Source organism: Dromiciops gliroides, chromosome 1 (genome assembly GCF_019393635.1).
Source record: "Dromiciops gliroides isolate mDroGli1 chromosome 1, mDroGli1.pri, whole genome shotgun sequence".
Taxonomy (NCBI): Eukaryota; Metazoa; Chordata; class Mammalia; order Microbiotheria; family Microbiotheriidae; genus Dromiciops; species Dromiciops gliroides.
The window spans coordinates 672,837,777-672,865,616 of NC_057861.1; the positions used below are offsets into that span (position 1 = coordinate 672,837,777).

Below are 27,840 nucleotides of genomic sequence, written 5' to 3' on the forward strand. Positions count from 1 at the left end.
GAGTCCAAGGACAGATCAGTGATGGACCAAAGGCAGGAATCCCCTACTACCACATGGTCAAGTTACCATCTAGCCTCTGCTGGGGGATCTCAAGCAATAGGGAACCTACCACCCAGGGAGGCAGCCCAGTGGACTTTGGGATAGCCCTCGTTCCTGTGCTAAATAAGGGCTGGAGTCAGGACGCTGATCTTGGGGGGTCGGGGGTCGGGGTAAAGGGAATCCTGAGCAGAGGATGAAAGCCTGTGTGGGGGAATCCACCCTCCTTGGATCAGCACGGGGTACCAGAAGTGCAGCAGCCCCTGTCCTCTTGTCTCTGTCCCTCTCCACCCCGCAACAAGGTTCTTCCACCACAGACAATCCACATAAGTCTGAGCATCTCAAGGCCTGGATTGGACCTGCCTCCCACATTCCCCCAAATCAGAACCACAGGCTTGGGGGGGAGGGGAAGGGAACCACAGGAAAGACCTGAGTTTGAGGAGTTAAGAAAAACCTAGAAGAATCACTTGGGTAGTCAAAGGTCAGGCGTAAGGTCAAAGGTCAGAATAGGACCGCAACGCGCGGTGGGCTGGGGTCCAAAGTCAGGACCGGGTCTGAGACTGGGGGGGGGGGTCATAGGTAAAGGTTGGGTTATCAGGATTGGGAGTCAGAGGTTACAAATATAGAGGGCAAGGTTGGAATCGGCTGGGGTCAGAGGTCACATAAGCAGTTCTGGGGAGAAGAGTAGGAATCCACTCGGGGGTCCAGGCGGAGAAGGCGCTTAGCGGTCAAAGTTCAAGTTTAGGTGACCAGGACTCGAGGGTCAGAAACCAAGTCACTTTGGAGTCGGAGCCAGAAAGATCAGCCCAGTCGGACCCACAGGGCCAGAGCTGCACCAGCGCTGCGGGCACCACTCACCCCGGCGGCTCCTGAGGCCCCATAGCTGGGCAGAGTCCAGGTTCAAGGTTCAGAATTGTCCCCGCCGGCTCGGCTCGGCTTCGTTTCACTTGGGCTCCTAGCCGGCCAAGGAGGGGGCGGGTCCCGACGGTGTGCCATGCGCGCTCCCAACGGCCAATCAGCGCGCCACACAAGAGGACGTCTACCAATCAGAGCTAGAGTCTGGGGCGGGTCCTTTGACGCAAGGGGAAGCGGGGCTGACAGGAGGGAGCTTTAACTCCTTCCTCTCCGGAAGCCCTCTTTGGATCAGACTCGGAAGGCGAGGGGCTGAATGGCAAGTCGGGAGTCGACAACAACTCCGGGCTCCTCCCAACCCAGGTCGTGGTCGTCCCCATTTGTCCCTCCCAGAGACCCGTAGTCGAAGAACCCTTGTGGTTCCAACACGTGCTCGCTACCAAGCCACCTTTCGCCTTAGGGTAGCCACCCACACCCCCAGCTTCCCTTTAAACCTTTTTCTGAGCGTCCTTCACGTGGATAGCTGTGTCCTCAATTTTAAAAAACATTTTAGGGGCAACTAGGTGGCGCAGAGGATAAAGCACCAGCCCTGGATTGAGGAGTACCTGGGTTCAAATGTGGCCTCAGGTACTGAACACTTACTATCTGTGTGACCCTGGGCAAGTCACTTAACCCTCATTATCCCGCGCAAAAAAAAAAAGAAAGAAAGAAATACTTTAACAACTATATTTCCATATATATTGGTTTTCTTTGTAATCCTATACACTTTATTTTACGCATTTAAAAACATTATTCTGAGATAGAGAGCCCTTAGGCTTCACCAGACTGCCAGAGGGGTCCCTGGAAAAAAGAGAAAAGAAAAGAAAAAATATTAAGAACCCTTAAGGGGCAGCTGGGTGACAGTGGATGGAGTGCAGGGCATCTTCAGGAGTTCAAATCTGCCCTCAAACACTTCCTGGCTGTGTGACCCTGGACAGGCCACTTCACCCTGTTTGCCTCAGTTTCCTCATCTGTAAAATGAACTGGAGGAGGAAATAGCAAGCCATTCCAGTATCTCTGCCAAGAAAACCCCAAATGGGGTCACAACGGAAACAATGAACAACAATAAGAACCCTTGCTCTAAATCAATTATCTGGGGAAAGGATTCAACATTTTTCTCCAGACAAGTGTGGGAGACCAAATTCTGATCAGGAAAATCAAGAAAAAGTCACAGTGAGTCATTTTTCTAAGTCCAGAGCAGCTTGGGAGGACAGATAGAGAAGTCTTTGTATGGCACTGCAATGGGGGCTGGCCAGTGATAGTTGCTGCAGCTGGCAGGGCTGGAAACATTCCAGCACTCAGGAATGAAAGGTAACTGAGAGAACACCAGAGCAGGAAGCACTGGAATCCCTGAGGATCCCTAAAGGAGCACTGGAACAGGAATGGGTTTACATGTAAATGGAAAAATATAAAAGTTTAAAAACAACAACAACAAGAGGCTGGGAAAAAATGAGGAAAAAAGTGAAGAACTTGGCCATAAAGAGCTAATAAGGTGACAGGGAAGCTCAAGACACAAACACAGAAGACAATGATTTGAAAACATCTACAAGCAAAGCCTCAAAGAGAAATGCAGATTGGGCTCAAGTCTACATCACTTATCCAGAGTTTGGAAGGAGGCCTGGAGAGTTAGCTGGGAGGAGGACTTCATAAGAGTACCTCCCTTATGCCCAACTGATTAGTCCTCCACCCGCTTCAGTCCCCTTTGGAGCACCAAACACTACCACCACCACCACCTCCACCACCACCACCATCCTTTACTCTATATCTACACACACCTACCAATGATTAGAAAACTGTAGGTCTTCCCCAGGAAGCAGTCTCCTGAAAGAACACAAGCTACTGTCACTCCTGGGAATTTAAGATGGACAGGGAAAGGCAAACCCACCAATGGAAGCAGGGGATGGAAGCCCTCTGGAGCCCTGGGGTCTGGTCCAGACTCTAGCATTGGTCAGCTGGATGACCTTCGAAAATGTCCTTTTCAGACTTTGGCTGTTGGAATGTAGAGGCTAGGCTAGGAATGCAGCTTAGCTGGTAGGTTAAACCCTGCTGCAGAGAAAATTGTCCCCCCGGGCTTAGTGATTCCTCTTGGTGCTTTTCTCCACTCACTTATCTGCTTGGAAGAAGAGACTCAGGGTTTGAACAAACAGGAATCCCCAATTTAAGAACTGTTTGGTAATTACTGGGGAAATAGCCATTACTGGAACTGTGAAGATTGTGACATGAATAGAATATTCACTATTTTTTTTTAATTTAATTTAATTTTTTTTTAGTGAGGCAATTGGGGTTAAGCGACTTGCCCAGAGTCACACAGCTAGTAAGTGTTAAGTGTCTGAGGCCAGATTTGAACTCAGGTACTCCTGACTCCAGGGCTGGTGCTCTATCCACTGCGCCACCTAGCTGCCCCCAGAATATTCACTATTAACTAGGAAAAGGTAGCTGGATGAGGGCTTCAAGTTCCTAACTGGGAAGAGACATTCAAAGGAAAGAGTAAGCCCAGGAGTGGGCTGTTTGTGCTAGAGCTCAGCAGTTTGTGGCTGAGGTTCTCCTGCCAAGAACATGAGGGGCCTCAGTAGCCAGGACTGAGGGAACAAGACAAGGGGAGGCATTCTGCTGGTTCTGGGGCAAAAGTTCTGCCTTTTCCAAAAGAGCCAGAGAAAAGCCTCCCCTTTAGGCTTTAAACTAAGAAAGTAGGACAGCTCCCACTCTCCCCATTGAAAGAGATAGTGCACAGTAGTCCAACAGAGCAGCAGCTGGCAGATCATCACATGTTCAGTGGAGACCAGAGACCAGCAGCTCCTGGTGAGCACAGTGCAGCAACAATCTTGAGAGACATTTGGGCATTGTTAGAGGGCTGGATACAGGGACACCTTGACCTCATTTTCCCTCCCTATATTCGCACACACCCACACACACCCTGTTCCCTTTGTTGAGTGTTCCCCATGGGTGTGCATTCTTTCCACTGATGCAATGTGTATTATAGGCCCCTAGATTTATGGGAGACATATTTCATTGCTACTTTTCTTGCTATGCAATTTTGCTAAGTGCCTGGGCTTTGAATTAATCGTGTCCCCTGGCCACCACATTAATATCTGGGGTAATAATGATATAAGTTATTTGCAAAAGGCTTTACAAATATCTTCACATTTTATTCTCACAACCACCTGGGGAAGTAGATGCTATTGTTATCCCCATTTTACAGATGAAGAAACTGAGGCAGACAGAGGTTATTTACTTGCTATTAGGTGACTTGCCCAGGGTCCCACAGTTTTTTAAAGGCCTCTTGCCAGGTCTGAGCTGAGGTCTTCCTAGCTTCAGATCCATCAGCTCCCACACCCCACCACCTAGCTGCTTGCCTAGGTAAACGCCTTAGTGGGAGTTTATTAACTAATTTCAGGGGCTACAGACCCACAAAAAGTAGTGCCATGAACCTGAAGTAACCATCAAATTTCCTTGTGAGTAATGCTGGGAGGTTGCCCCCAGACACTGCACTAGTTTCTTCTTCTGTAAACATGTGGAATAGCCTAGATTATCTTTAAAATCCTTTCTAATTCTGATATTCTATGATTGATTAGAAACAGCCTTCTCTACCCCCTGCCCCACAGCTCCATGAGAATTTGGCCTAAATAAGGAGAGCAGAAGAGATCATTCCCAGGCCAAGCCTTGCCAGTCAGATGAGGCATGGAGCTAGGTAGTCAATCAGTCACCATCAGGCCTCTTGGCCTAGAGCTACAGTTATAGCTGCAGCCAGATCAGAACAGAGGCATCTAGGCCAAACCTGATCAGGGGAAGGGGTCCTAGATCTCTGAGGGATAAATTTGCCAGTGTCTCTAGGGGTGGGAATTCAGACCAGAGTTACCCTAGGGAAAGAAAGGAAGGGCAGGAGGTTGATTTGCGGAGTACAGGTAAGGTCAGCAATGTTCATGGAATGGGTGTTGCCTCTTGGCCAGGCCCCAGGTCCTCTGGCCAACGCCCTATCTTCTGCCTATTCCTAGAGGCAGAGATAGGGTATAAATCTGTGACCCTAGGGACTTGGAATACCCACACTTTTCCCCTTGCAATGTTTTCAGAAGGCCCCCTCCTCCTCTTGCTTTTATCCAGTGGTTGGGTATACAATATTCAGCTTCTTAGCACTAACCCCTGTGTGTGGAGATGGGAATGATAGTAGAAGGAAAGGCTGAAGGAAAATCAGGGTTGACAGAACCAGTTGGAATAAGAGGTTAGGGTATCCAGGGTTACTGCAGGGGCAATATGGAAACAAAGAGCTCTTCAGCTAATCAAAGATTGCAGCCTTTCAACTCATTTCAGATCTCAGGACTGGATATAGGATGAGAAATCAAAACATCTAAATTGAAAGGGCCCTCCAAACCAAATCCTGCCACCTGGCAACCCGTAAAACTTTGAAGAGGAAATGTAAACGGCTCTCTAGCCTAAGCTTGAACATGTCCAATCAATAAATTTAAAAGTAATTATTATGTTTACTATGTGCAAGAAGTCTTTCTGTGTTCCCGGTAAACAATTTACATTTCAATGAGGGGTAAAATATGTAAATGACAAGATATACATGGGATTAGATAGGAGGTAATCTCCAAAAAGAGATTTAGCTTAGCTAAAGGGCACTAGAAAGGGCCTCCTGCAAAGGAAGTTTACAATTTACCTACACAGTATCTTCCACTGTTGGGAAAGTTTTAGATAGAAATGCTTCCTTATATGAAGACAAAATCTGCCTTGTGTTACTTCCCCTCCCCCCACATGGCCCTTCCTCCTACCTTCCAGGGCAGAGTAGAAGTAGCCAAATTCCTCCTCCCCATGACCAGCCCTTCAGGTATTTGAAGATGGCTACAGTGTCATGCCAGTCTTCTCTGCAGCATAAACTGCATCTTTCAATGGATCCTTATAGAACAGGGTCTTCAATCCAACCCTGCACCCCCACTCCATCCTGGTCACCTTGTTCTGCACAAGCTCAAATTTGGTCATTTCCTTCCTAAAGTGGGGCAGCCAGAACTGAATGTGATACTCCACAGGTGATCTGGCTAGAACAGAAAACTGCAGGACCACGGCCTTGGCCACCCCAGACTCCACACTTCATTTGATACAACCGTAGTCTTTTGACTGCCATGTCATATTACAAGCCCAAGACACAGCCTCTTACCCCTACTTTCGTGACAATCCCAGGATTATATTTAGTCAAATTATCTGAGGAATCCATCTAAAATTTGACAGTAACATTATTTGCATTGTTCTTATTCTCATAGACTTTTTATATTCATATAATTTTCAAGTGAATGTCAATTACAGGAAAAATTGCTAATATTACTAGCTGAGTCCCTCCAAAAATACTGAAAATGAAATGATGTGCAAGGAAAAAAGGTGCTAAGGGAGATACCACTCTCCCCAGCATTTTTAAACATGGTGGGTGTAGTGAAGAGAAATATTGCCCATTGGGCATGATGGAAAGGGACGGAGGGAAGTGCAGGCCTGGAAAAGCAATTTGCTACCCTTGTCTTGATAATTCATCCTGAAGAAGAGAGTGTAAAAAAAAGATGATTCTTTTCCCCAGTGATGAAATTATGAATGTGTCATTATAACCAGTGTTTCTAAGGCCCTCAGCCCTGGAGGAAGTTTGAGAGCTATCTTAGGACCATGATGTGCCATGGACCATCAAAACAATTTTGGATGAGGTTCCCCATCTTTTTTCCAGTGCTTTATTGAAACTGCCCCAGGCTAATTTGTGTGAGCCAGCCAGCTGCCTCAAAGAAAGACAGGAGTATAAGGGCAAATGGAATATCCTTTTAATGTCCCCAAGATTCAGGAGAAGGTACTGAAGCTGGAAGTGGGAGATAAGTGAAATGACTTCACCCTGACTCAACCAGGAATGGGAGACTCTGACTTGAGCAGGGCACATAAAAGGTAATGATTCACACAGCTTCCATGAGGTCTTTTGTTGGTAGGATAGGGCATTGGGACCCTTTATAAACAGAGGAGGAAATAGCCTGGAACCTTGACACTGGCAGCCTAAAACCCAAGTATCTTCCCCACAAATCAGCTGTTAGGAGCATTGGGACCATCTCTTGGGGGAGAATAACCAAGGAGCAACTATGGAAGGAGACCTAAATAGGAGAAACCCCTATTGGAATTGTACAGATCTCTAGAGTGAAGAAAAGGAGTATTCTTGCCTCTGTAAAGGCAACACTCAGCTCTAAGTCCTTTCTGTATCCTTTACTGCATAATTAGAACCCGTTCTATGTTTGATGCTTTATGAGCCTCAGTGCTTTCAAGGGGACCTTGTGCCATTAATGGAGAAGTGTTACTGACATTTCCAGACTCTACCAGGTAGGGGCAAAGAGAAGTTTAGAGGTCCCTGAAGTATACCTTTTGTGTCACAAGCAAGGGTTAGTTCATTATTAAAATGCTCAAATCTTAGTCACATGAAATGCTGTCTAGCTGCTAGATTTTTTTAAACTGACTTTTTAAAAAAGCCAATAATTGGGCAGCTAGGTGGTGCAGTGGATAGAGCACCAGCCCTGGATTCAGGAGTACCTGAGTTCAACTCCAGCCTCAGACACTTGACACTTACTAGCTGTGTGACCGGGGGCAAGTCACTTAACCCCCATTGCCCCACAAAAACAAAAGCCAATAATAATTTACATTTATCCCAATTAAATATACTTTTCTTAGATTCACCCTATGGTTCCAACCTGTTGCAATATTTTTGGATCCCAATTCTGGTATCCTTTATCACCCTGTTTATTCACTAGACCTTGATTCTGAATGTCACAGTGTAGTGGAAAGAACCCTGGAGACAAGAGACCTGGGTTCTAATGCTGAAGTTGCTACTAACTCAGTATGTGATCTTAGGCAAATCAGTTACCCTCTCTGGGCTCCCAGCTCCCCCATCTATAACGTTAGAGTTAGAAGAAATTCTCTTGAAGGCTCCTTCTCTGCAAGTCCAATTCCATGATTCCAAATGTACCTTCCAGCTTTGTATCATCTACAAATTTGATGAGCAAGTTTTCTAATGCTTTTACAAAAACTAAAGGAAAAAGTATTGAGTTTGGAGTCAGATCATCCGGATGTGAGTTCTAATTGTGACATCAGGCAATTCAGCTGGTTTGGGCTTCAGAGTCTTCCCCTGTGCAATGAGAGGTTTAGGCTAGAAAATCTCTAAGGTCTCTAGTTGTTAGTCTATTGCCCAGTGACTAAAGACATAAAAGGAGAAAAGTAGTAGAGATTATGTTATCAGATGTAAAAGACTGAAGGGTAAAATCCAACCCAGGAAAGGTAGCTTGGCTGAAGCCTGGACTGGGGTTTTCTGAGGTGGGGGTGGGGTGAGGAATGAAGCTAAAAATAGTTCAGGATTCCTTCAGGAGGGAAGTCCTGCTTCAAGCCCATCGCTCACAGAAGCCAGGTTCCCCCTGGCTTAACACATCTTAACACTATGGTTAGAAATCTCCCAGCACCCTTACCCACCCTCCCCTTTTCTCTCCTCAGGACAGATGGAGGCTGAAGCTGTTTTCTAGAGAAGTTTATTCCCAACCCCCTCCCCGGGCTTTCACAATTTATACAGATAGGGAAGTGGCTGCTGGGGGAGCAGGAGAGGGAAACAGCCTCCCCTTTCTGTGGCTGTCTACAGAATCCGAGACATGGAAGGACAGTCCAGGGGGCAGGATGGTGTAGTGGAAAGAGCGTTAACTTGGGATTTGAGCCCCAGCTCTGCCACTTCTTAGCTGTGAACTCAGAGAAGTCATTTAACCACTCTGAATATTTCCCCTCCCTGCCCCCCACCATAACATGAGACAGTTGGATTCCATGATTCCAGCCCAGAATCATACTTTCTCCGAGGGATCGATCAGACCTGGTTCCCCCAATCCAATCTAGGATACAATCAGCACTGACGTGGGGGAGCAACAAGGTGAGGTGAATGGGTGACCAGGAATGTGGCTGGAAGGGGGATTTGGCACTCACAGGTGACAGAATTTTTAATCTCCTTGGCAAATGGTGTTTCCCCCCACCCCACCCCCACCAATTTCGCACTGTCCTATTCAAGTAGGAGGCTGAGAGCCTCCTTCCTCTAAAGACAAAGACACCTTATTCCCCATGAGCCAGGGGTACAAATGCACTGGGGCCTTTTCAGTGGTGTATGGAAGCAAGGGAGAATGAATGACCTTTGGGCTGACAGAAATTTAGGGGAAGGGGGTAGTACAGAGCCCCAGCTTGAGATCTAAACTGGGGATCCTCACATTTTGTTCTTCCCAATCCCTTATGTCTTCCCCTCCCCTCCCTCCCTCAACTGTAAACAAAGTAACCTGAAGTCCAAAAATCTAAGTTGTAAACAAAGTAACAAAATGCAAAAACCTTAACAGTAAACAAAGTAAAAAAATTTCAAAGTTCCATAAACAAAGTCCCATAGATGCATAACGTAAACAAAGTCCCAAAAGTCCAAAATCCCATACTGTAAACAAAACCAAAAAACCACCATGTTATGAAAGAAGCCCTAACAAGCATGTTTCCTCTTTTTAAGAAAACATAAAAGACAGGAAGAACTGAGTCACCAGAGGACTAAGCCTGAGGGATTTCCTGTAAACATAGTTGGGGGAGGTAGTAGTCCCCAGTTTGTACCCCCATCCAACCATAAACAGCCGGGCAGAGGGGTGTGTGTAGGGGACTGAGAAAAATCAAACCGCCCCATCCTAGGCTATTCATCCTTTCCCTATCATCCATAAGGGGGGGGAGGGAAGAATCACTACCTCCCTCCTCTCCAGTTTCAGAGTGTAGGGGTCAATCCCAGCCTGGGCCATCCTGGGGGACAGGAGGATACCATGGAATGTATCTGAATAAAGGCCTGGCATCCCCTCCCCCAAGGGGGTAGAGCCCTCCCCCCCCCACCCCCCAACAATGGAGGAAGGCAAGCCTTGCTCTGTAAACATTATGTCTGCTGCTTGAATAAATATTGAACTCCGCTTGGGCCCGGAGGGTTATAAGGCAGTAAATGGTGGGGATGGGGGTTAGGGTGACTCCACAATACATACATACATGTAGCTTAGGATGGGGCCTGGGGGTGGTCTGTGGTTAGCACCCCCTCCCCAAGCTGAGTCTGGGGACGTGCTCCACCCTAACCTGAAGGCCAGGACTTGGGGTCCTGGGGCAGGAGAGAAAAGTTCTCCCCAGCCCTGTCAGGCTCAGGTATGAGAAAGGACTGAGGCTTCTCCTCAGCCCAGGAAGGAACCATCCCCCCACAACCTCTGTCCTGGGAAAGAGCAGGCTCTAGAGTCCATATTCCCCTCAGGAGGAGTTTGGCTCTCAGGCCACCAGAGAGGAAAACAAAATAGGAAGCTAATGGTACAAATAAAAATCTCATGAACAACAGCACACATGAGAGATGGGGGAGAGAAAGGCTGCCCACCTCATCCCACCAGTTTCTAAGATGAGAGAAAAAAGGCTGAAGGCAGGGGCTTCCTTCGCAGGGGCCCCACCTCCAGGGAAGACCCTGAAGAGGAAAGGGAGAGCCCCCCCCCCACAAGGGCTGGAGGGGGGGGGTAGCAGGAGAAGAGTATAATGGAAAGAGCCCTGGATTGACGGCCAGAAGATATGGGTCCAAATTCTGACTCTTGCCGCCATGTAACCAAGCTGTGAGATCTGAAGCAAATCACTTTCCCTCTCCATAAAATAGGGCTGGGGGTAGGATTAGATGATGTCTAAGGTCCTTCCCAGTTCCATGATGATCCTATGGTATGGTAGAGCTTGGAAGAAGGGTATGTAGAGAACTTAACAGGGGGTAAGGGAAAAGGGAAAAGACTGATGGGGCTGAAGAAAGGAACACTGGTGCCGGGGGACAGAAAGAGGGGGCTAAATGCAGAAAGATGAGGGGTCAATGGAATTTTAGCAATGGATGGAGGGAGACCACAGACCCTGCTAGCTCCTCACTCTGTCCTAACCCAACCCCTTTTCCCCAGACCAGACCAGCTCAACCTAGCCCAGGAAAGCTTAAAAATAAGGATAGACATCTTTCTCTCTGATTACAAAGGTACAAAATATATAAAAGTCCTCCCAGGCCCTGGCCCCTCCCCAAACACGCACTCGCATGCACACTCATGCACACACAGTGCCCAAGTGTTACAGAAAGGAAGATCCAGTTTGGGACGGGCCAGTGGGAGCCCCTCTCTCACAATCGAGTGGGTCTAGGGGCAAGGGATCCTGGCACCCCAGACTCTCCTCTGTCTACTCCAGGGCTGGGAGACAGGAGAAACCCCAAACGTGTGTTGGAGATGCCCATCTGTGCCTCCTTCCAAAGCCCCTCCTGCTCCTTTCCTCCTCCTCTGCCAGCATCTGCTTTTCAGGAGTGGCCTTCACTTCTGGTGACTCTGCAAAGGATAGAAGTCAAAAAGGTGAAAAAAGGTTAGACATTTCCCAGGGATCAAAGGTCATAAGTCATAAGTGATCAAGCAAAGGTCATCGATGAATGTCAGAAGTTGGGAGGAAGACTTATGGGAAAGCGGATAAACAAATTAATGGCACAGGAATGTGATGAAATACTAAGCCCAAGAAATGGTGAAATGGACAGTTTCCTAGGAAACTAGGAAGACCTGTATGAACTAATGCAGAATGAAGTGAGCAGAACCAGAGCAATTTATACAGTAACAACACTAGAAAGAAAAACAACTCTGAGAGACTTGATCCATTTTGTTTAACTATATGTTTCTAACGGGTTTTGTTTTCCTTGCTTTCTCAATGGAGGGGGAGAGAATTTGTAGCTGAAAATCAAATCAAATTGAATTTTAAAAAAGAAGAAAGATTTGAGAAGTCTGTTTGATGAAAGGATAAACCACAATTCCAGCAAACCAAAGATTTGGCATGCTACCCGCTCCTGGCAGACAGGTGAGGGACTCAAAATGCAGGATGAAGCACGCATTTTTGGACACAGCCAAATTTGCTTCAATTGTGCATATTTGTTTTGAGGGGCTTCCTTTTCTTTCTTTCTTTCTTTTTGGTTTTTGTCCAATAGCGGGGAGAGGGGATGCAGAAATAGGGGGGAGCCTGTTAATTGAAAAATAAAATTATATCTAAAGAATGAGGTCAGTGGAAAGTCAGGTTGACTAACAAAGTCACCAGCAAGGAGACAAAGGTTGGTCAGCTTGCTTTTTGCTCCCCAGCCACACTAGGGGCCTTCTCTAACCTCTCTTCTCTTCTAACATGGACCTTGTCATGCTCTGTCCCTCCGCTCTGTACCCTCACCAATATACACCTCCCATTTTTGAGAGCACTCCCAGCTCTGCTTTGGATCCCTCTTCTCTCCTTTCTCTAGACTCTCTCCTGATGACCTCATCAATTCACCTGGGGAGGTGAAAGTATCCCCTCAGTAGAGATTGCTCCCAAACATAATGTCTGCCATCCTGCTCTTCTGAGTTCCAGGCCCGCGTTGCCAACTGCCTTCGGATAATAGCAACATTTAAGGTCTGAAAAGCACTTGACACTTACTCTATCATGACCCTACCATGACAATGTTCCTCTGCACTCAACATGCCTTCACTGGAACTCATTCCCCTGAACATGCTCCTCCTCTCAGCTTTCTCATTCCTGGCAGGGATACTTCCTTCCTTCTAATCACCCAGGCCTGAAATAATCCCCAAGTTATCCCCGCCTCTTCTGTCTCTCCCTTACCTCCTATGTTGAGTAGTTGCCAGGTCCTAGCTATGATACCTCCAAAATATCCCCTACAATTATGTTTTTTGGTTTGTTTTTTTTTTTAGTGAGGTAATTGGGGTTAAGTGACTTGCCCAGGGTCACACAGCTAGTAAGTGTTAAGTGTCTGAGGCCAGATTTGAACTCAGGTACACCTGACTCCAGGACCGGTGCTCTATCTACTGTGCTACCTAGCTGCCCCTACAATTATGAAACCAGAAAAGACAGGGACTTCAGAGGGGGTCCAGTCTCAATGGCTGCTGAGCAGAAATCATCTCTATGCCTAATCTTCACTTAAAAGACCTCCAATGAGAGGAGGGGAGCCCCCCTGCTCCCAAGGCTGTGCATTCTCCTTTTGGACATCTATGATTATTAGAAAGTTGGTCTTTTTTTTTTTTTAAGTGAGGCAACTGAGGTTAAGTGACTTGCCTAGGGTCACACAGCTAGTAAGTGTTAAGTGTCTGAGGCCAGATTTGAGCTTAGGTCCTCCTGACTCCAGGGCAGGTGCTCTATCCACTGCAGCACCTAGCTGCCCTTAGAAAGTTGGTCCTTCTAATGAATTGAACCATGCCCCTCCCATCCCTTAACAACACCTAGTCATTGTCCTTTGGGGCTAAACAACAATTCTCATAGAATCACAGAATCTCATTGCTGGAAGAGACTGGAGGGGCCATTCTGTCCAATCTCTACCTGACCTAGAATCACTCTGCAGCTTCCCCAAGAAGTCGTCAACTAGTTTTCTCTTGAAGGCATCCACAGAGTAAGCCCACTACCTCTTAAAGTAGCCCATTCCACTTTTCGTGGCCCTGATTTTTAACAAGTTTTGTCCTGCATTGGGCTTAAATCTGCCTCTTTGTAACTTCTCCCTTATTACTCATGGTTCTTTCTGGGGACAAGGAGAGAAAGTCCAATCCCTTTTTTGCACAACAGCCTTCCAAATCCTGGAAGGCAGCTTATCCATTCCCAAGTATGCCTGCTTTACTCAAAGCTAAACATCCCAACTTCATCCAACTAATTCTCCTCATATAATCAATACCTCAGGGCCTTTCACCCTCCTGGGTTATTGTACTCAGGACAGGCTCCAGGCGGGTTGTTCACACAGTTAATTTGTTCAATGTCCTTCCTAAAATGTGGTGCCCAGCTCTGAATGCACCTCACTAGACGGGCCTGAAAAGGGCAAGACATGAAAGAGCCCCCTCCCTCAATCTGGACACTCTATGGATCTTCATGCAGCTTGCTGGATTGCCTTGTCTCACTGTTGTTTCCCATGGAGCTTTAAGCTCACTACATCCCACCCCATTAGATTTCAAGAGTTTTTTGAGTTGTAAATATGTCCTCCAACATGTTAGCTACCCCTACACCAGCTTTCTGTCATCTATGAATCTGATAAGCACGCCATCTGTGCCTATATTCAATCCACTAACAAAGATGTTAAGTGGTATGGGGCCAAGCATAGATTCCCAGGGTATGCAGCTTGAAACCTTTCAGGTTGTCATAGACACCATGCTTTGGATCTGGAGATGCACATCCTGTTCCATGTGTACCTAAAAGTATCATCTAGCATTCTGCCATCTTGTCCACAAAGCAAGCATGAGTGATTCGCCTCTCTCCTCCACCCCCACTGCTGCCATCCTGGTTTGGGGACCACTGTAATAGCTTAGTCAGTTTCCTTGCTTCTGGTCTCTCCTCTCTCTGACCCAACCTTCACACAACTGCCAGTGCATCATTTTTACTGGATCATAGTGTAAATCAGCTTATGTTGTCAGTTAACTTTTCAAGTGTGTGTCTTATCTGTCCTGCTAAGGTCCCAAGGATCACTTCTCATTCACCTCTGTTTCCCTGGTGGCAGCATTGATGCTTGGGCTTGACCAGGGCATATATGCATATAGCAGGTTATCGATCCATAAATACCTTTTGGAGGGAGGGATGGGACAGTGGGTGGATGGCTGAGTGATTGGACAGATGCACACAGTGGTTTCAATGGCTCTTGGTCCCCTACTTACTCTGAGTCTGGTGACAACTCTGAGATACTATGGGATGTAGCTGAGCGAGGTGTGGAGTGCCCTGGTACTGAGGCTGTGGCAGAAGGCGTAGCGGTGGTGTGAGGGCCTGAAGGCGTGCTGGAGGACTGCACAGAGGAGGAGAGAGCAGAGGAGTTGAAGGAGGCCAGAATGGAGGAGAGGATGTCTAACTGTTCAGTGGAAGGGGGCCTGCTTGGACAGGCCGCCACATTCTCCCTTGACAGGAGCTGCCTAGAGAGGGGTTCCAGGTTCTCCCTTGATGGATGCCGACAGGGCCTCATGTCCAGCTGTTCTGGAGAGTTTGAGCTTCTAGCTAAGCAATCCAGCTGTTCCCGGGACCTCTGACTTGTAGGCAAGAGCTGGTCTCTGGAGCCCCTGAGGTGGGGCAGTGGGCTTGGCCACTCCTGAGATGCCCCAGAGTCCAGGGGCTCCCGGGAACCAAACCGGGTGGCCAGGGAATCGAGATGGTCCCTGGGTGGCTGCCTGCGAGGCAGTGTGCTCCCCCGGAACCTTGGCTCTGGGCCTCCAAGACAGGCTTCTAGATGTTCCCAGGAGCCATGTCGGCTATTGGAGCTCTCCAGATGTTCCCGGGAGCCATGGCGACTGAGAATGGTCTCCAGATGTTCCCGGGAGCCATGGCGACTGGGAATGGACTCCAGATGCTCCCGGGAGGCATGGCGGCTAGGGATGGTTTCCAGGTGTTCCCGAGAGCTATGACAGCTAGAGACCCTCTCCAGCTGTTCCCGGGAGCCATGGCGGCTAGTGGAGTACATGGGAAGAGGGGTGGCCTCCTCCAGCTGTTCTCGAGACATCTGCCGACGAAGCAGCAGATCCAACTGTTCCCGAGAAGAGTAGCGACTAGCTGGCTGGGAGAGGCTACCTGTGCCAGAGTAGATGCGGCCATAGGAGGCAGCCGGTACTGCCCGGTGGCCCAAGGTAGAGGACCGGTACCAGGCCAGCTCAGGAGCCCCTCGAGCACTGGCAGAAGGAAGCCCATGTAGAGCCAATGGGTATTGCAGGCGGTTCTTCAGTATACCTGCAGGTGGAAAGGGTATAAGCTAGTGGTGGCTGGGGGTGAGGAAGCATGAATACCAAAGGGACAACAGGGCTGGGCCCAGAAAGCCACTTCCGGGGATGGATGTCTGGATGTCCAGCATCCCCTCTAAGGCAACCTGGGAGAAGGCACTTTCAGGGAATGGGAAAAGAGATTTCAGAGGCACTATGACAATCCCAAGCATCTTTAGGGGGACATCTAGTAGGTTTCCAAGGAAAGTATCAGGGTACTATGGGGAGGGGGAAGCCTGGGACTCCAAGGAGATGATTTTAAGGGGAATTCCAGGGAACTCTAGGGGGAGAGTTTGGGATGAGAGGATCCAAGGATTCTAAGGGAAGAGTCAAATCTAAGAAATCTCAAGAAGAGCACTTCTAGCTGGCTTTGGGAGCTGATCTCAAGAGGGAGGGTTGTTACTAAGAGAGTGTAAGGGCATGTGTGTTGGAGTTGGGGGGGAATCTGAGGGAGTGCTCCCCATGGGGAAAGACTTTGGAAGAGCACCAGGGACAAACCTTGGAAGCAATCTGAAGGAATCCTGAGGTAGACAGGATATAGGAGGTCTGGAGAAGGGCCTATGGGTCACAGTAAATGGATCTGGTAGGAAGATGATTCCCAAGGGAAAGATGGGAGGGTTAATGAAGGTTAGTCTAATGAGCTCTTTAATACTCTTACCTTTCCTCTGTCGCTGGGTGTGGCTGAGCTGGGTGTGGCTGATTGTGTTCTCATCCCCACTGGTTAGTGCCAGTTCAGTCTGGTTATTGTTGGCCGCATCCTTGCTGGTATCCAGCCCAAGTCGACGCTCAGATCCCCAGGTCTGCAGGGAGCAGGGGTGCACCTCACAATCCCCCAGGGCCGGCCAGTAGGACAGTAGGTCGTTACCGTCCACATCTGCAGGTGGGGATTTGGGTTACACTCTGACCAAAACTTCCTTATGACCCCTAACAGGTCCCCCAAGCCATGAATAGAACTCAGCTAAGGGAATCCAAACCAGAGAAGAAGAAGAATGGTCCTACATGGAGAAAGGTCATGGATCCATAGAGGCCACATAAAAATTCTACCAATAGTAGCAGGGCTTGACAGGGGGTGGGGGGATGAAGGAGAAGGGGAGGGGGCGCCTAGGAGAGGAGAACTAGGACTAGTAAATTGCTTGTTATTATAATCATTTGGGGGAGTTTAGAGGGTTCTATGAGAGCATGTGGGAGCCAATAATATTATCTTTGGGAAGCCATGTGGGAAGTGTTTGGGAGTCACTGGGGTCACCTTTGGGAGTGCTGCTGGCTGGGTGAGTGAGAAGCCGTTCACTGTGGGCCGCCCGTCGAAGAGGGTGCTGGAATCGGCCACGGGGCCGGACGTTATCCTCACTTTCTGAGGATGGGATGGACAAGCTGCGGTCTTCCTCCAGGGACAGGTCACTGTCTGAGTCTGAGTCCATGCCTGCGGGACAGTGGATGTCAGAAGTGACTAATTGAGAACAGGGGCTAGAACAGACTTGGAAGATCCAGGAGTAAGAGGGAACTGGTCAGGGATACGAGGAAGACAGAAAAAATGGCATTCCCAGTCATGCTTGGGCTCTCTCAGGCCTGCATCTGCTAGCTGAATACTAATTACAAGGTGCTTCCTGAACCAACCACTCCCCAAAGCCCTACCTCCCCCAGCGTCCCGATGGAACATGGCCACATCCAGGTCTGTGGGCCCACCGTGGGCCAGGAGGCTCCTGGTCAGTGTGATCAGCAGGCTGAGCCATGTTTTGCCAAAACATTCTCCCTAGAAGAGACATGACAAGTCAGGGTGGCCTTGTTTATACATTGTTTTAAATATTTCTCATCTATTTAGCAAAGACCTTATCAGAGAATCCCAGATTAACCTCAGGGCTGGAAGGACCCTTCAAGGGCATCTTCTCCATCCCATTTGAGTAGGAATCTCTTCCTCAACACTCATTATAAGTGGTTATCCAACCTCCCTACATCAGAAAAATCACTGTCTCCATTCCAGAGACAGGGGCCAGTGCTCTATCCACTGCGCCACCTAGCTGTCCCCATTTATTTATTTTTAACATTTAAAAAGAAAATTTGAGTTCCAAATTCTCTCTCTCCCACCCCTCCTCCACCTGTTGAGAATGTAAGCAAACACAATAGCACATCCCCAAGTCTTTTAAGTATCCCTCATAGAGTATATTCTCCAGACCCCCAACCATGCAGGTTTCCCTCTGGGCACACTACAATCTTTCTCATATCCTTCCTGAAATGTGGTCCACAGAACTGGACCCCAAACTCCTGCCAGATGGGCCTTTGTCATCGCACAATAATCTTTTTTTTTTTTTTTTTAGTGAGGCAATTGGGGTTAAGTGACTTGCCCAGGGTCACACAGCTAGTAAGTGTTAAGTGTCTGAGGTCGGATTTGAACTCAGGTCCTCCTGACCCCAGGGCCGGTGCTCTATCCACTGCACCACCTAGCTGCCCCGACAATAATCTTTTTTTACTTCTGAAAGCCCATCATTCTCTACAGAGACTGTTCCAAACCTGCTCCTATTTCCTTGAGCCTGAAACTTCACTGTCCATACCTCTCAGCAGATAATCTTACTTCCTCCCTTACTAAAAAAGTTTGAAAAAATCACTCACTGTGAGCTCCTTCATCTCCCTTGAGTCTTCCTCTAAACTACTATGTCACATGATCAAAAATGCTCTCCACCTCCAGAGAAAGAACTAATGGAGTCTGAATGCAGATCGAAGCATACTGTTTTTGCTTTCTTTATTCTTGGGTTTTTGGGTCTGCGTTTTCTTCTGCAATGTGGCTAATGTGGAAATGTTTTGCATGACTGCACATGTATAATCTATATCAAATTGGTTGCCTTCTCAGGGAGGAGGGAAGGGACGGAGAGAACTGGGAACTCAAAATGTCAAAAAAGAATGTTAAAGGTTTTTATTTACATGTAATTGAGAAGAGAAAAAAAAGAGAAAATCATACAGTACATCTCTGTCCTGTCTCCCCTTTTCTCCTTTCATGCTCTGGTTTCAGGGAGGTGGGTAGCCTTCTCCCAAGGCTAAGCCCTCCATTTTGTGCCATCCTTTCCCATCTCATTCCAGGCTTTGCTCTATCCCTCTTTCTCTAGTCTCTCCCTCTCACTAGCTACTGGTTCCTTTCCCTCTACCTACAAACATGTCCAAGCCAACCTTAACTAAAAAATCTTCCCTCAAGAGCTTGTTATCCTATTAAGTTGCAATTCTCTTTCTCCTTTCCTCGACTGCCAGATTTGGATAGAATTCTATTGCACCCATTCTCTTATTCTCTTCTCAGCCCCCCCACCCCACCCCTCCTCCCCCTTGGTCTGGCTTCCATCCCTACCATTGCTTTCTTCAGTAAACCTTTCTCTTTAGACTTCCTAATCAAGCATTCCAATGGTGTTTTTTCAGTCTTCATCTTCCTTCAACTTCCAAGAGGATTTGATGCTGCTGACCACTGCCTTCTGGTCTCTATGTCTTCATGTCTATATCTACTGGTGAGACCTCAATCATCCTCTTTTTTGGTGAGGCAATTGGAGTTAAGTGACTTGCCTAGGATCACACAGCTAGTAAGTATAAAGTGTCTGAGGCTGGATTTGAACTCAGGTCCTCCTGAATCCAGGGCTGGTGCTCTATCCACTGCGCCACCTAGCTGCCCTCTCCTGCATCTTTAATCTCTCCTCTCTACAGAATCTTCTCCCATGGCTAACAAAATATACAGGTCACTCCGACCCTAAACACCTTTACTCTACTTTGCTGTCCCCTCCCTTACAAAAAGGTGTGCCCTATGTAGGATGTGACTGTGTAACACACCCACACCACTGGAGATCTGAAATGTTCTCTGATTGGGAGAGAAGGGGCTAATCAAGGGTGAATCAAACTTAATGGAGTCCAATGAAAGGAGTGCTAAGAGGGTTTGAAGAGTGTGGGGGGGGGGCGGGGGGTGTTGAGGGAGTGTAGGTGTGTGTGCACATGCTTGCTCTTGTGCTGGGTTTTCTCTTGCAGTAAAACATCATCCCAGAGAAATGCTAACTCCCTGCCTCCAGTCTCCTTCCTCTTGTGCCCATCCTCCCTAGCTTTGCCAAAGTGATTACTATAATGCACCATGATGACTTGCTCAAAAGACTTCATTGACTCCCCACTGCCTTACTTGTTGAAATATCCGTTCTCAATCCTGGAATCCAAAGCCTTCCATCATTTGGTTTTGTCCCATCTTCCCAGCTTTACGTCTCACTGTTGCCCAACCTCCTTCTGGCTTTTTGACCTTGTGTGCATTGGTATCCATCAGGCCTTGTGGCTAGGGTGTGATCTGACTCCCAATCTCCCACAATCTCTGTTGAAATCCTCCTCCTTCAAGGCCCAGCTCAGGAGCTTCCACCTTCATGAGGCCTTCTTTGATTCTATCACCGCCACCCCCACCTTATCCCCAGCAAGAAGAGAAACCTCTCACTGGAACCTCTTAAGCCTTTGTTTCATCTGTTGTGCAGTTAAACATATTCTAACATTCATAGTTACTTGTGTACAGATCTCATCTTCCTACTGTTGGTAGGAGGCAGCTACACTAATGTGGAGAGAGTATAGGAACTTGGAGTCAAAATTTGGGTTTAAGTCCTGGTTCTGTCACTATGTGACCTTGGGTAAATCACTTCCTAAACTGAGCCTCAGATTACTAATCCATAAAATGGGGATGATCTTTACACTACTTTCCTTAGAGGGAAATTATCAAATGAAATAAACACATGCAAAGTACTTTTAAATCATAAGGTACTATATAAATGCCAGCTGGGTGGTGCAGTCCCTATTTCTTTAACTTGAAATTCTCCACTAGACCTGGAGCCAGGAAGACCTATGTTCCAATCTGGCCTCAGACACCCACTAGCTGAGTGACCCTAGTCAAGGTATTTAACCCCCATCTGCCTCTGTATCTTCATCTGAAAAATGGGGATAACAGCATGGCTGTCTCCCAGGGTTATTGGGAGGATCCAATGATAGAATTATTATTTTTGTTTGTTTGTTTGTTTTTTAGTGAGGAAATTGAGGTTAACTGACTTGCCCAGGGTCACATAGCTAGTAAGTGTTAAGTGTCTGAGGCCAGATTTGAACTCAGGTACTCCTGAATCCAGGGCCAGTGCTCTATCCACTGCGCCATCTAGCTGCCCCTCAATGATATAATTATGGAGCATTGGGCACAGTTATTGGCACAAAGTAAGTACCATACAAATGCTGGCTATTGCCTCATTGTTGATGTCACTTCCAGGGCTGGTTGGGAGGATCAAATGAGACAATATGCTTGGTGTTTCGCAAACCTTAAAGAGATATAGAAATGCCATTTTGTTGTTGGTTACTGCTACTGTTCTTGTTATGATTTCAAGCCATTTGTTTTCCCATCATTGTACGTGCATGCCCAACACAGGGCCCGGGCACATTCGTGTGTGTTGAACTGAATTGGGGGAGAGGGCACTCAGATGTAAAGTTGGGCCAGAGAAGCAGCAGGTAGTTCACACAGGCGGTTGACCTTGTGCCTGTCCCAGGGCTTTCTCTAAATTAGCTCTTAGTTTCTTTGTCCTGGACGGTAATAACAGCACTAACTTTTATTTGATGGTGATTTAAGTTTTACATATATTATCTCATTTGATCCTCACCATAACCCTGGAAGAGAGGTAATACAATTCTTATGACTCCCATTTTATAGAAGAGAAAATGGAGGCTCAGAGAAGGGAAATCATTGGCTCTATGATGGTAGTACTTTGTAAAAATTCAGACTGTCTCAGGCTAAGCTTAAGGGAACAGAAGATGACTTTCCACACTTTGGCCAGGAATCCTCCCCAGGTCCTTTTTCAAGGAAGCCACAGTAAGAATTCCTGATCTTATCCCGAAGGAATAAGAAAAGATGACATAGGATGTTCTTCCAGCCCTCAAGTCCAAGGTCTAAAAAGACCACAGGGCTCCTGATGTTCCTCAAAGTCTGGTCCACCCTGCACGGACTGCCAAATTAACCCTGTTCCTGCCGTACCTGAGGAGGCCACCTCTGCCCCGCTGACTGTCCTGTGTCCTGGCTGACCGAGCACTGCTAACAGAAGACACTGTGGAGGCCCCCAGAGTGATGCGGATGAGGCCACTTTCCTCAAAGAGGGCTGTGTTGTTGTAAGCACCAGGGGCCTGTGAGGGAGAAGCACGGTCAATCAGGACCCAAAAGCCTGCAGTACCCTTAGATTTCTCCAATGCTCTCCCTCAGCAGTGAAGCAACACAGCCACCAGCACCAATGCCCCCCAAGGTCGCCTCACCGTGCCCGCAGCCGGCCTTGCCTCCTCTGTTCCAGCTTTCCTGCCCAGACAGGCTGAAGCCCAGGCCCCTCGGGTCTCCTCATTCAGGACACAAAAAAGCAACAACACAGCTGGGCCCTGTGGCAATGGTAGAGGATGGGGGTAGTCAGTGAAGGGACAGTAAATGGCAGTGAGAAGGACATCAGGGGAGCATGGGGGGAAAGTTAGGGAGGGGAGAACTGTGACAAAAGGGTAGGGCAGGGTCACATGCTTCCCCACATGGTAGCCAGCCCCCTGGCTTTCCCCTGCAGGTCCAGGGTCACCTGAAGGCCGCAGAACCCAGCATGGAGGTAGTGGAAGGCCAGGACGCTATGGTTGACCGCCAGAAGACCGAAGAGCCAGGAGGCACTGATGAGCAGGAGCAGCAGGAAGGAGCTACAGAAGGTCACATGTGGAGGAGATGCAGAGACGGGGGCAGAGAAACAGGAGAAGATGGAGAGAGAGAGAGACGAGAAGGAGGACACGGACAAGGAGACACAAGCAGGGCCAGAGAGACAAAGGGAAGGAGAGATAAGGACAAAGAGACAGAGAAAGCCAGGGAAAGAGACAAAGATGGCACCCAAACTCAGACAAAAACAAAGAGAGACAACCCAAGATAGGGATGAAGGAATGAAGAGAACGATAGAAAGAGAAATAAAAACAAAGGGAAAGACAAAAGAGGCAGAGAGAGAAAATGACAAAGTCAAGAAGAGGAATAGAAACAGATGCCCAAAGAAGTGAATTTGTACCAGTGGAGTTTCCTTCCAGAGAGAGGAGTCTAGGGGGCAGCTAGGTGTTGCAGTGGATAAAGCACCGGCCCAGGATTCAGGAGGACCTGAGTTCTAATCTGACCTCAGACACTTGACACTTACTAGCTGTGTGACTCTGGGCAAGTCACTTAACCCTCATTGCCCCACCCAAAAAAAATCAAGAGAGAGAAGTCTAATGGGGGAGTTGAGGGAAGAAGGAGAGTCTTGTGGAGGGAGGGAGGAGAGTGGACAGGGGAGGCACAGTCCCTTTCCTAACCTTCCCTCCTACCCCCACTCTCCCAAACCCCCTCCACAATGATATATTCTAGGCCTCAGGCACATCTCCCATACCCTCTGTACAGCCTAGCAGGGTTCAATCTGGACCAACATGGTCCCACCCAAGCCCTGACATTAACTCACAGCACAGACGTCCTCTTGGCTTCCTTCTGCCCAGGGGAGCAGGACATCCTTGCCACCAGCAGGAACAAGACCCCATTCATCTGGACACAGGTTGGGCAGGGAAACATAGATATAGGGGGAGCAAGACATGGCAAGATGGGAACAGAAAGGGGCACACAAGAACAGAGAGAGAGAGGGGAGAGAGATGCAACAGAGACATGGAGAAACAGACAGGGCATCAGTTGGATATGGAAAAAGACAAACATTCAGACACAAAGGGTTGGGTGTGGCCACGGAGACAGAGAAAGGAAAAGATTCAGAAAGACAAACAGATGGAGAGAAATAGAGACCTAAGTCAGTGTCTGCTCTCACCAAACACCCAAAGCCCCCAGCCCCAGCCCAGATCCCAGGGGAAGCAAACAGCTAGGTGTCAGAATGAGAGATGGAATTAGGGTTGGGGGGGGTGAAGATGGGACTGGGGGGAGACTTCAGGGCCTCACCGAAATGACCAGGACAATAGGACCAGCGAAGCTCCAAACCAGTTTATCATGGATGGAAATCCAACAGAAGTCCGAGTTCCCGTAGCCCCCAGGGTCAAGGCCTACGGCAAGGCCTGGAGAAAAGAGGGCTCAGAGCAGGAAGCAATTCCCTCCCCACAACCCCTGACCGGCTCATCACTCTGAAGAAAGGCTGTAGTGATGGGGGGAAGGAGGAGAGGGAGTGAAAGGGGCAAAGATGGGCACAAGGTGCCCAATGGGATCACATTCCACACCCACTGTCCCAATATGTCTGAGAGGTGGAAAACTTCTTCCTCCTTCCTGATCAAGGGAAAAGGGAGTCCATGCATCCCAAATTAAAGAGGGAGAGAAGCTTTAGGAGACAGAGACCTCCCCTGACCAATCTATTAATATTAAGATCAACAATCTTAATGAATCAAATGTGCTTTATCATTTATAGAAGCCTGCCCCAAGAATAACTCTGTCAAGTAGCTAGTGAAAGGTTTCTCTTGTCCATTCATTAGATGAAGAAACCAAGGCTCAGGGAGGTCATGGGATTTAGAGATCCAACAACCTCATCTTGGAGAGGGGAAGGACTCAGGAGACCCTGACCTCGCTGACCTTTTTTTTTTTTTTTGTGAGGCAATTGGGGTTAAGTGACTTGTCCAGGGTCACACAGCTAGTAAATGTTAAGTGTCTGAGACCGGATTTGAACTCAGGTACTCCTGACTCCAGGGCCGGTCCTCTATCCACTGCACCACCTAGCTGCCCTCAGTCGCCGACCTTTTTTAAAAGGGTTCTCCTCTCTCCAAGTTCCTCTGGCCCCAGCTGTTCCTCTATGTCCCCAACAGTCCTGAACCCTATGGAAAGTCTGGGGCTTGTTCTGTGGGAGCTCTGAGGGGAAAAGAGCCAAGTGTGTGAAGGGCTGCCTGAGTTTCATGGACTTTAGAGGAAGAAACTGAGGTTCTGAAAAGGAAATGGATTTTACTCAAGTTCCACAAGACATAGATGAACTGGGATCTGAACGAAGGTGTCCTTGATCAAAAGCAAGTTTTCTTTCCACTCTATTTTTTTGGTGAGGCAATTGGAGTTAAGTGACTTGCGCAGGGTCACACAGCTAGTGATTGTTAAGTGTCTGAGGGCGGATTTGAACTCAGGTCCTCCTGAATCCGGGGTCAGTGCTCTATCCACTGCACCACCTAGCTGCCCCTCCTTTCTACTCTATTCCACTTGGTGATCAAGAAGCCAACAGGCCAGGGGATCAAAGAGAAGAAAATGGGGCAACATGGAAGTCTGGGGTTCAAGCCCTTCAAAGAATTAAAAGATGGCAGGAGGCCTCAAGGACCCTCTCATTCCCTGAGGACAGGGCCATGTCTCTCCCTCAGATGCTGTGGCCGAGCTGGTTTGGACAGTGATGATAGGGTGGGGGCTTGCATTATCTGGGATGGCTGGGGGCACTGCCTATGTTACCAACCAGGGTAAGGAGAGTGCCCAGGGTAATGTGTGCTTTATGATATAGACTCACAACCAAAAGACTTGGATTTGAATCCCACTTCTCACTTGGCCTCAAGCTTTCTTCATCTACAGAATGGGTAATAATCATTCTTGTGCTAAAAGGGCCCCTTTTAGTTGTCGAGGGGAAAGTGCTTTGTAAGTCTTACATAAAAGCAAGAGCTATAATTACTCTGATAATTCTTAGGGGAGAAGGGGTTCACTTTACCCAGAAGGATGGCTGGAACACCCCAGCCCAGAGCATAGTAGAAGCGCATTGCCCCAAGGTCCACATTTCGAGCCTCTGCCTGCATGCGATAGAGGTGCAGCCCCTGCACAAAGAGCCAGGAGAAGGTGCCCAAGAAGAGGTAATGTAGGACTATGGCAATCACAGTGCACAGGAACTGGAGAAAAGAGAGGAAATCAGAAGGTAAACTCAGCTCCCCAGGGTGGACCCCCGCTTCTTCTGCCCACCTTTCCCCCAAATTCCCTGCCATCACCACCACCAGGCCTCAGACAGCTTTCTGGCTTTGGACCCTCCCCCCCTAGCCAAGCACCTGGTTGTGGGTGCGGTAAATCCCCAGGAAGAAGAGCAGCTCTGCCAGGCCCAGAGCTGCAGCCACGTTAGCGTGGATCCCACGGGTGTTGGACTTGAGGCCTCGAAGGCTGAGCAGGACAGCCACGGTCAGGAGCGAGGAAGCCACGGTCACTGACACGGTCACATGAGTAACTACCGCCAGGAGGGCCAGGTCACCTTCCAGACGCTGTGGGCATGGGGAAGGGCAATCAGGAAGGGATGGCACCTTTTACAGAGACAGCTCCTGTATGACCTCCATCCCTGCCAGCCTATCCACGCTGTCTTGTCTCCCCAGCCTGACATCTAGCCCTCAATTCTCTGATAGAGTAAAACTTTCATTCTGATGTCACACTCCCATTCTGGGTTTTACCAGAGCCTCCCTCCCACCAAAGGGCCCTGAGGGATTTAGACAATCGTTCCCCACTCCCATTTGACTCAGGAACAGTTTGGAAGGTTCCTTGACATCCAGGAAAATGGATGTGGTCCTACCTCTCGATGGGAAGCATCCATGAGCACCCCAAAAGTACCAAGCCGGGAACACTGGCAACGTACATGGGTACCATTCCTGTGCACAAGCTCACAATCACGGGCTGTCCACACACCCCAAGGGTCGCTCCTGTGGAGAGTCACATCAGGGTTCAGAGTCTAGATGCCCAGTCTGGCAACTGAGAGTACTGTGCCTGCACCCATATTGGGTGGGAAAGAAGGACAAATGTATGGACCTCTTCATGAGCTAATAATAAGATCAAAGACTCTAGAATTACAAAGGCCCTTAGAGACCAGCAAATCCAGCCTCTTTAAAGATAACGATCCAAAGCTGAGCAAGATTAAGTGGATTTGGGGTATTGGGTTAGGGTGGACATCCCTATGGGCTGGACCAGTTCAACCACACACAGGATGATCCTGGGCTGGGTTGGACAGGTCCTCCAAGGCTAAGCCAACTTGTCATTCAAGAGATGGTTCTGAGGGCCACCCAGAGGGTTGCCAGGGGAAGAAGGGATGCATTCTCACTGGCTGGGCCGCTCCCACTGTACACAGAGGGGTTTGCTTCGATTTGCCGTCTGCAGCAGGCGGAACTCAAGGGTGATAGGTGACTCCAGAACACCCTGCAGGAAGCTGCGCTCCCTGAACACGGACACACTGACCACTGGAGAGTTCATGACTGGGTTCCGGGGAAGCCTGAAGGAACATTATTGCCTGAGTCCTAGAATTGTCATGCCAGGTCCATGCCCACACCTACCCACCCCCCAAGGACAACAACAAAATCTTGTAATCATCTAGTCTGTGGTCCTCACTGTATGGGTGGGAAAACCAATGCTCAGAGAGCAGATAAGACTTCATCGACTTCTAAGCTATCTCAAGTAACTAATGCAATCTACATCTAAACAGAAACACTCCCCTCCTGCATCCTGGCAGTGGGCATCCACAACCTCAGGGCCCCAGACGTTCTTGGAATAACAGACACCCCCATGAGAGCTCCTTCCCTCCCCTGGACCCCACCAGATGAGAGGACAACCTGCTTTATAAAGAACACGCAGGGAACAGATCTAGAGAACCTGGAATGTCAATTTCTAGACCATGTCTAGAAATTGAGACCTAGAGGTCACTCATTCAGCAAAGAAAAGAACCCAGATCCTCTTATTCCAGATTAATTTGTCCTACCACGATACTACACTGATAAAGGATTAGGCCCTAGACCTGGGAGTATCCTTAAGTAGGAGATCTCTTGCCCTGACATCTTGTTCTGATAGAACCCAGAGTGCAGGTGGCCCCAGACATGGCCCACTCAGCCTCCCCTTTATAGCAAGCCCTTCACCCGGCCCCCATACCTAACACTTCGGCGTTCTGCCTGGTATCGGGCAGGGAGTAGCCCCCCCAGGGTTCGGTAGATGAGGAGGATAACAATGGTGAGACCTGGTTCTGCCTCCAAGGGCCCCCCTTGGGCTGCCACGCTCTCTGTTGTCCCATTGGCATCACTGCTGCCACCTGTGGGCAGAGCTGGGGGAGGCAAAGGGTAAGCCACAGTCAGTGACCCTGCAGGACAATTAGCCAGTGCTCCCAGCCCTACCACTGCCACACAATTGGTGACCCTTCTTATCATGGCTGTGACTCCCAAGGAAGGTGCTGTTCTATGGGAGCAGAAGGGAAAT

General features: G+C 48.5%; 1 protein-coding gene across 1 annotated transcript in view; it reads right to left on the reverse strand.

The window, feature by feature from the left end:
* The window catches only part of CELSR3 (cadherin EGF LAG seven-pass G-type receptor 3), a 75,594-nt gene that overhangs the window by 22,883 nt on the left and 24,871 nt on the right, over window positions 1-27,840 (reverse strand). The window contains 15 exon segments of the mRNA XM_043984976.1: window positions 14,607-15,660; window positions 16,348-16,563; window positions 16,936-17,109; window positions 17,322-17,391; window positions 17,393-17,407; window positions 17,409-17,439; window positions 21,688-21,833; window positions 21,960-22,076; window positions 22,262-22,373; window positions 23,147-23,226; window positions 23,626-23,738; window positions 25,343-25,877; window positions 26,180-26,306; window positions 26,702-26,869; window positions 27,520-27,688. Coding sequence (XP_043840911.1) covers window positions 14,607-15,660; window positions 16,348-16,563; window positions 16,936-17,109; window positions 17,322-17,391; window positions 17,393-17,407; window positions 17,409-17,439; window positions 21,688-21,833; window positions 21,960-22,076; window positions 22,262-22,373; window positions 23,147-23,226; window positions 23,626-23,738; window positions 25,343-25,877; window positions 26,180-26,306; window positions 26,702-26,869; window positions 27,520-27,688 — 3,127 coding nt within the window.